We start from the raw sequence: 9284 nt of genomic DNA, 5'->3' as shown, positions 1-9284 counted from the left end.
TTCTCCCGTCTTCTGAGTCGCCAAGACCTAAAAGGACCTTTGTATTCTAAGGCTGGCAACTTCTTCCACCCGACACACCCATGAAGTATTCTCCCGTCTTCTGAGTCGCCAAGACCTAAAAGGACCTTTGTATTCTAAGGTTGGCAACTTCTTCCACCCGACGTATCCATGAAGTATTCTCCCACAAATCATTTGGGGACCATTGCAAGTGGGCTATCATATAAATTCGGAAGTGGGGGAGGGGGGTCCCAAATTTAAAAAAAAGCTAGGTGAATAAAATTGCGACCACCTATGTCGTCGGCAAACATTTTATGACCCCCCTCACTACTACCGATACACCTTACCCCCTAAACAGGCTAAAATTGTTTTGAAATCTATCCTGTAACTTATCTTGTGGCTCCCTACATTTTTGGCATCAAAAAAAATTATGACCACCCCCCTATTTTTCTTTCCACAAATTTATGACCCCCAGCCGTATATTCGGGATCCCCACCTTCCGACAAAAAAATGATAGGCTCCTAAAGGTATCGAGACATTTTGAACTAAAGTTTCTTCGTCTCTACATTCAAAGTTATTCAAACAGGAGCATCATGATGTCACCCCAAGTGACACCTTCCATTCTTTCTTGTTTCATGCAAAGAACATTTCTATCCAGTACGTCATGTTTAATTTACAGGATATTGGATCAATACTCAACTCTTTTTTCAGTAATGTTGTAATAACATAACATAAGATAATAGGCATTTATTGAGCGCCCCACAAGGAACGGAGCGCTTTACAAAAGAATATAATCCCTTTGTATAGTGTGTGCATATGAAAGGTGAGGCTGAAGATGGGGTTTCTAAAGGACGTACTTCAACATTTAGTGCCGGTATCAGGACACCAAATGTGGGACAAGAGTCACAAGAATCAATAGGCGTGGCAAAAGTGTACCAGTGCAATTTAGTAGAAGGGTCCGATAAATTGTTGTTAAGCCGTTGCTTTGGTTTAAGTGGCGCTGGCGACCGACAAAAACACAGCTTTATACATACATACATACCTGCACCGAACACTATATGTTGTGAAGGCTTCACGACCTGACCTTTGTCGTCCAGGAATCGCTCTGGTTTGAACATATCTGGTTCTTCCCAAACTGGTGCAGCACGAGTAGCGCTATGCAGATTGTTTTGCATCACAGAGCCTTCAGGGATGGTAAAGTCAAGAAACTCTGTTTCATGTTTGGAGTAGCGAAGAGGAAGTAAGAAGATAATGCTTCCAAAAAGCTGGATCTCGTAAATAATAGCTTGGATGTATTAAGGTCAGGATTCCTTGCTGTAGACGTACATTACACATTTTTATGATGTTTTAATGCCATCATTCATGTTTACTCCTTGTAAAGATGAAAACAAGATTTAAGATAAATAGCGCCATCAGTGTTCATTATTGTTTCTGCAGATTCCAAACCTTAATTGGCATAATCGCTATCTACTGACAATTTTTCGCTAATTCGCGGTGCAAAAGGCAATGGCAAAAATAAAATTAACTCACCACTCACATTTAAAAGTCGAAAGTTGTCCTTTTATTGTAGTGGATTCCGGCTGCGCCGGCAATCAAGTAATTGCATCAAAATTATAGTTATATATCCGCTTCGAGAACAAGCAATTGCGTAAGCTGATGTATGGCCTGGTGGATAGAGCGTTGGACTGGGAATCTGTTATGAACAATTTTTGTGGGTTCGAGTCCCCGTGTGGCTGAATTTTCTCTTTTTTTTTCTTTTCTCATTTTTACTACCTTTCTTTCCTCTTTTCTTTCTCCTTTTCTTTTTTTTTCATTTCTTCTTTCTTTCTTTCTTCCTTTCTTTGTCGTTCTTTTTCTTTCTCTCTCTCTCTTTCTTTCTCTATTTCTTTATTCTTTCTTGCTCTTTTCTTTTTAGTTTTATTTGATTGATTCGCCGACTGCAGTGAATCGTGCGTGATTGATTGTTTTTCACTTTATATAATTCAGAAATTTGTAGGCCTGCTAAGTCTGTCTTGTTGAATATTCTACCCAAATTCGATTTGCAAATAATTGCTTTTTGGTATTGTTGTTGATGTTATTGTTGTACCCTATTACCATTGTAATTAGGGGAATAGGAGCATTTATTTATTTCATCAAAGATATCTATAAATTCAAAATCAACACATTTTCCAGGGCGTAGCTTGATGAAGTGCCCCCAATCAATTTTAAAATTGATAAAATCCTTATGAAAATTGCCGAAAACGGCTTGTGCCCCCCCGGCATCCGACTCGGCATGCCGCCCCTCATGATACCCCCCCCCCCCGACTCACGAGCTCCGGGCACGAGCTAAGCCAAGTTTCATGTCTTGACCGTGGATCGATATTCTATTGTAAGTAGGCCTCCTGAGGCCTCCCAGTACGCTTGTTCATTTTCTGCATGGCTGTTTCCGTTATGAACTTACGCCCCTCTGAAATCAAGCGCATGAAAAACTCTCGGCTAACCTTAAAGGTGGACTATTTCCAATCAGCCGTCTACACTTCTCATAATACTGTGTATGCTTCGTAGTGACGACTGATTATCTTACAGTCTATATCGTGACGGCGCCCGTGTTACGCATCGCTGTAACGCGCCGCTGTGACAAGATCGCGCTCTGAACTTCTAAAAACAACAAACTCGGTCAAAATCCGTCACTTTTTTTCCACATAGTTTTCTCAGTGGGTGACGACTGAGGGCAGCATCCCCAACTTCACCCTATCAAAATAACAATTTTGATATCCGGTAAAAGCTCATATTTTTCTCATTATCATATTGAAATTAGGCGTTCCAAATCAGTATTATTTCTGAAAAAATCGCCAAAAAACTTTTGTATACCACCACGTTTACGACTAATTCAGCAGTTATTTGATGATATCTTCGGAAATACACTAATTTGGAACTCCTAATTTTAGTTAATGAGAAAATATCTTTTATTTGATATAAATTTATAACATGATCATGATGATTATCATTGATACAAACACTGTGATCAACCAATTTTACGCTGTATTGAATGTCATTTACATGATCTGTTTGCATGGATGCTTGAAAGGGACAACATTTTATGTAATACATAAGTTTTAAAGAATTTGATTTTCCAAATTAGGTCACCTTCCCTTAAATAATAGGTCTTGGTTTTTATGTCGGCGCAGTCGGCGTGGACGTAGTTGAAAATTCGCAGTGTTTCTGAATTAAACACAATGCACAATTAAACACAATGCATGAGTGAATTCCTTATTCTAACAAGTAACAACATAGACCTATAATTGGTCATAGCATGAAAGATACCACTAGGTCACCTTAAGATCAATATTTATATTCTAAATGATAAACTACAAGAAGAATAAAAGAGAACATTAAATTACTTCATAGAGAACGTATTTTGTTTTACTCAATAGATGATTTCTTACAGAATTACCCTAAATATCCATATGTATTCTAAAGACATGTTAAAAATATACCTTAATTCGTCAATTTGGATATTTAGGGTAAGTTATTATGACGTGCCGAAAAAAATAATTGGCATGGAAAATCAAATTTGGTGCTTTTCTCACAAATGTTAACTTTTTGTAGAAATCTGTCGTGCTAGTCAAATTCCTTGCCCCGTTTACTTTCTGAAAATGTATACTTTTATGAACTTTTCATTACTTTTAAAAATACAATACACATCAATGTCTAAAATTCCCTACTTCAGAGTGATCCTTCGTGCCACCTTAAAATACCACGATTTACATTATTATTTTTGAACATAATGTTAAAAAATGCATGGCAGCTACAAAAGTAAATTATTTAATAAGAGTAAATTTTACTTGAATAGTTTGTTTTTGAATACGGTACTAACCGGACAAGGTTATTTGAGATACGTAGAAAGTGATTCCAAGTTTGCCCACCCCCGCACCCCCCCCCCCCACACACACACATACACCCCCTCAGAAAGGAAAGTCTCTCAGCTTTGGTTGTGGACTTTTGCGAATATTACCAAAGGAGCCAGCTCTTTTATTATGACCATCATTTTCACATTTTAAATAAAAGCTCTTTTGGGATCCTCAGAACGTTCCGTCGTGATTTAATGTGTACTAGTTACAATTCCCCAGACTACAGCACAGTAGCATTGGAAATAATATTTCGATGGTCTGTTGCTATATCCACTCCAAAAACCCGATTTATTAAGGCAAAATTGGTTGGTGTAAGGTTCACATCTCATTTTTTGATCAAAACGAGACCTAGGTATTAACTTTGACTTATATTAATAGACTTACATTTTCCAAAATAATATCATTTCAATACACCGCTAGATCATCAGTTTAAAAATGCTATGACGGGAACTGAAGAGCCCAGCGTTGGTCGCTTTAGCATGGAGAGTTTTATTTTTTACCAACTTTTATGTAATTTGGACAAGATCGAAATTGAGGAGAACATCAACATTGTGAACAGTATTAGAAGAGTAAAACGTTGCTGCATCATCAGCATGCGAGTTGATTTTTGTTTCATTTAAAACAGCAAAGCAAAATGTAGGTGATTTATGTACATTGAGCACATAAGGGGCCCAGTATTGATTCCTGGGGAAACCCCAATTTTACATTTCTAACATTTAGTGATGTTTGTCCTATTATGTAATACTCTAACGTGCAGTAGCGCAAATATTGTATGGGTATGGTGTTAATACGCCTCCTGGTTTAGGCTGAGTATTCAAACTCCCTGCATCTGTAGCCGTCTTAAAGCTAAACCGATGCATTAGATGCGTGTAAAAGATGAAGAGTTCCATACGGGCCAACTGTTTTCCGAGACATGCGTGTTTACCTGAAATGAACAAATATTGAGACTTGAATTATTCATACAATAAAAAACCCCAGCTATTTCACAATTAAAACCATTGCGGCGTACTTAAGCACGTGATAAACGCGGGAGCACTCAACTGCCTGTCAATAGACCACTTTTTAGTCGACTATACCAAATTCCCTCATTTTTTTTTAAAGTTCTGCTCGATTACACCCCCTTTCATGTTCGGCTACACCCCTTTTGCATCATCAAAATACCATAAAATAATACAGAAACTCTCAAATTCTAACTTTTTTCTGCAAAGTTTTATTCTTAATTTTGCAAAAATTGCAACAAATTTATTATTTACTCCTTTTCCCATTCCCATATTTTTTTAAATACCCCATTTTATTTTTTAATTACCGGCAGGCACATATAAATGAGCAATTCCAAAGTTTTGTACCCTCGAGTGATAAACAAAGAAAAACTAAACACACAAATTTTATAAATTAGTTGGGAAACAAATGAGCGTTGAGAGATTTGTTAAACACTGCTGAAGAGGTGCTAGACCACTGGCGTACCGGGCATAATTTGGGAATGAGCCCTAGGGAAAAGGTCGACATCCAAGTCCGCGCAATACGAATATTACCATGCTATTACATAGGAACACGTGACAATATTTTTTAGTTTGTCAAAATAAAGGTGTTACACGCGAATCGATACTCAATAATACTACTTAATAATGTGATTTGAAATGTGCACAATTAATTTTTTCTCTATCGATTTACGTGTAATACCGTTATATTGACAAACTAAAAAATATTGTCACGTGTTCCTATGTAATAGCATGGTAATATTCGTATTGCGCGGACTTGGATGTCGACCTTTTCCAATGATACATCACGATTTTCCCATGATACATCACGATTACATCGCAAACCGCTGGCGGCGCCCTTATTGCGAATAGCGAGAATTGTCACTTGCATATTATCGAAGTGACGTATACCTGTGCCTGCCGGACTACGACTTTAAGGGTCTATCAGGGTATTTGTTCCCAAAGCAGTGTGTCATTCAGTCTGGACCCTTTTTAAACAGGGGACCATTCGACGTGGACTACTAAAAATTGGTCTCTGGGTGGTTGTACAATAAATTGTTCAATTTCAGATTATTTTAGTCCAAAATAAACTGAATGTGGTCGTTTACAGGGCTAGTGCGCACGAGGCGTGAAATATCCAAAGGGGGTGGGGGGGCAAATGGCAACTTCTCTCCACTGACCCGCTGCCAAATAAAAAAAATCATGTAGAGTTATAAGCCACAAATACTCTAACTGTTACATAATCGCCCAAACAAAACAAAAACAAAAACAAAACAAAACAAAACAAAACAAAACAAAACAAAACGAAACAAAAAAAAACCCTTAAACATACCTGCACCGAACACAATATTTTCGGAAGTTCCATGACCTGTCCTTTGTCGTCCAAGAATCGCTCTGGTTTGAACGCATCTGGTTCTTCCCAAACTGACGCATCACGAGTAGCGCTGGACAGATTGGCTAGCAACATAGAGCCTTTGGGGATCGTAAACTCCAGCAACTCTGTACTATATTTAGCGTAGCGAAGAGGAAGCAAGAACACAATGCTTCCAAAGCGCTGGATCTCATGTATAACAGCTTGGGTGTAAGGTAGGTCAGGCTTATCAGAAAGTCTAGGTAGACGATCTCGTCCAACTACCGAGTCGATTTCTTCCTGTACCCGTTTCTGAACGTTAGGATATTTCATCATGTAGAGCAGAGCCCAACGTAATGTTGTTGATGTTGTCTCGGTACCAGCCACAAAGAAGTCCTGAACGACCGCACGGAGTTCCACGTCGCTGAGATAGGTTTGAACTCCTTGTTCTTTTTTCCTCTGCATTTCGCTCAAATACACGTCGATGTAGTCTCGCATGTTATCATTATCAATTGTACTTCGGTGCTCATCCACGATATCCTGAATTTTGCTACGAAGTTTCCGCAAGGGCGAGATGGGGCCTTGCGGGAAAAATGGAATTCTCAGCAGATATGGAGCTAATTTTGGCATCAGAAGGAAAGCATAACCTATAAGATTATCTTGGTCAAGCAATCCTTCCATCCAATGTAGCAAATGTTTAAATTCTTGATCATCGTATTCAAACCGCTTCCCAAAGACAACAGCGCAGATGACGTTAGATACAGCGTTACAGAAGAGAAGGGTTGGTTCGAATGGTTGACCTTGCCTGGACTCAATTTCGTTCATCAAATACGAACTCTCTGTAGCAATCTGATCTTCGAAGCTTCTTTTCCCGACGCCAAATCCTCTTAGAACTGTGAGGGAAAACCTGCGATGCTCTTTCCATTGTTCTCCCGATGAATCGATAATCCCTGTAAGACATAGATACATTTTTATCATAATAATTATTATGGCTAAGCACAACCTATGATATTATGTACATAGTATGAACGATGATACCACCACTACTACTACTACTACTACTACTACCACTACCACTACCACTACCACTACCACTACCACTACTACTACTACTACTACTACTACTACTACTACTACTACTACTACTACTACTACTACTACTACTACTACTACTACTACTACCACCACCACCACTACCAGTAACAACAACAATCGCTTCCCCCTTTCGACCGGCGAATAAATTCTTTCCCCCCCCCCCTTTAGTGCCACCCTCCATTTTTAACATTCCCCTAGGGCTCATAATTATAACAAAAATTATAAACAAAATAATAAATAACACATAAAACTCACCAGCGCCATTTAGAAGTTCATCTGGAAAATCTTGTGGAAACATCACTCGATCTTCACCCAATCCAGGACAAGTCAACGACTCATTCACAGCTTTGTAACCGCTAACCATGGCTACCTTATTACCGAAAGGAAGTGATAAATAGCATACCGGTCCGTACTGCTGGGACAGAGTCTCAAGCATTTCATTAATGTTGCTCTTATTCTTTACGCTCATGTATATAAGCTGAGGCAAGCAACCTACTAAGGGCCAGCTTTTTGGACCTGGTGGTAGGTTTTTCACCTGATTGAGGTAACCACGTACCATCCATGACAATACGAGAAATACAATCAAACCGACTAACACAGCACGAACGTCAAAAAATACTGCCAAGTAACTATACAAAGATTGCAAGGCAGCCATGTTACACGGGCACTATCATGAACTTGAATATACATGTAGAACGTGTGACAACCTTTAAAATCGTTTTGCGTGACATTGGTTGTGTTTACATAGTTTCTATATAATCTATATACGTAAATATTGAACCTATATAGACCACCATGACACAGCGATAGCAAAATACAATTCGCCGTGCATGCTCATAGGTCGAGGTCAGCCACTTCGATAGAATTCATTCATGAATGATCCCTCGATGCTCGCGCTTGGCAGACGGACACTGTGTTGGTTGGCCCTACTGCATTTAGACCGTGCACGTGACGATCCAAAACCATGTTATTTCATAAACCCTGGTTATATCCAGAGAACTGCTAAACATTGCTAAACCAAAGTCCATACCGCTCCAAACTGGGTTTAGTGACTGGTCGTCACTGGTTACTGTAGAGAATTATGGCCATGCACCATGGCTACAACTTACGGGCTGTGCAATATTTATGAGCCCTTGGGGAGAGTAATTTGGGGGGTGCGAAGGGGGGGGCAAATTTTGGCCAGCCGAGAGGGGGGAAGCGATTTTGGCATACATTCATGGGGCACCTTTTAAACAAAACGCTCTAAAAAGGCTTAGGAGAATGCTTTAATTAGATACGGCACGATTTATGCAGGGGTCACTGAGAGCCTGGGATCCACCCTCCTCAAGCCTTCACCTCTCTTCACCCAAACTGAATAATTGTAAGGTCAGGATTTCACCCCACTTCACTTGCTTCCCAGAAAATATAGGCAAAGCATCAACCTATTGGCAAATATGTTAGGTTAAAGCATCAACCTTCCAATTATTTTCATCGTTGAAGCTTCACTTGGTCTCTTTTCCACAGGTTAGGCTTCACCAGTGTTTCACACTTTCAACCATTTGCAAAGGTCAGGCTTCACCAGTGTTTGAGAAGGAAATGGGGTGAAGAGATAAAAGAATGGGAAGAAAGAAAGAAAGGGGAGGAAAAGGAAGAAATGAGGAAGGAAGAAAGAAAGAGGAGAAAGAAAGAAGGAAAGGATAAAGAAAAGAGAAAGAATGAAAGACATGGAAAGGATAAAGAAAAAGAAAGAAAGAAAATGAGAAAAAAGGGAAGGAAGAGAGAGAGAAAAAAGAAAGAAAAAAACAAGGGCCTCAATCATACAAAACATAAATACACTACCTTACATAATTTTTTTTATTATTTCGTACGTAATCATACATAACAAACCCCATAGCCCCTCCCCCAACAATTAGTATGCAAACCTTGCCCGTTTTCTACCTTCACCCATTGGCAAAAGTCGCCAAATCATTTCGTACTACACAAAGTGCCCAGTTC

At 39.2% G+C, this 9284-nt stretch overlaps 1 protein-coding gene across 1 annotated transcript; it reads right to left on the bottom strand.

Annotated features, from left to right (window-relative positions):
• Positions 1 to 3930: 3930 nt before the first annotated feature.
• On the bottom strand, positions 3931 to 8183 carry LOC140136766 (cytochrome P450 2J6-like). The gene is made up of 3 exons (XM_072158353.1): positions 7566 to 8183; positions 6198 to 7165; positions 3931 to 4812 (listed from the first exon to the last, which is right to left on the bottom strand). The coding sequence occupies exons 1-3, from the start codon at positions 7963 to 7965 to the stop codon at positions 4747 to 4749; spliced, it is 1434 nt and encodes a 477-aa protein (XP_072014454.1). The 5' UTR covers positions 7966 to 8183; the 3' UTR covers positions 3931 to 4746.
• Between the last annotated feature and the right edge of the window lie 1101 nt (positions 8184 to 9284).

This window comes from Amphiura filiformis, chromosome 17 (genome assembly GCF_039555335.1).
Source record: "Amphiura filiformis chromosome 17, Afil_fr2py, whole genome shotgun sequence".
Classification (NCBI taxonomy): domain Eukaryota; kingdom Metazoa; phylum Echinodermata; class Ophiuroidea; order Amphilepidida; family Amphiuridae; genus Amphiura; species Amphiura filiformis.
This window is presented reverse-complemented; position numbering and strand designations above follow the sequence as displayed.

Excerpts from the sequence above, each read along its gene's own strand:
- LOC140136766 (XM_072158353.1), bottom strand. The coding sequence starts at position 7,965 with ATGGCTGCCTTGCAATCTTTGTATAGTTACTTGGCAGTATTTTTTGAC. Across the intron at positions 7,166-7,565 it reads TGAACTTCTAAATGGCGCTG|GGATTATCGATTCATCGGGA; the intron begins GTGAGTTTTATG and ends TATGTCTTACAG. Across the intron at positions 4,813-6,197 it reads AAATATTGTGTTCGGTGCAG|GTAAACACGCATGTCTCGGA; the intron begins GTATGTTTAAGG and ends TGTTCATTTCAG.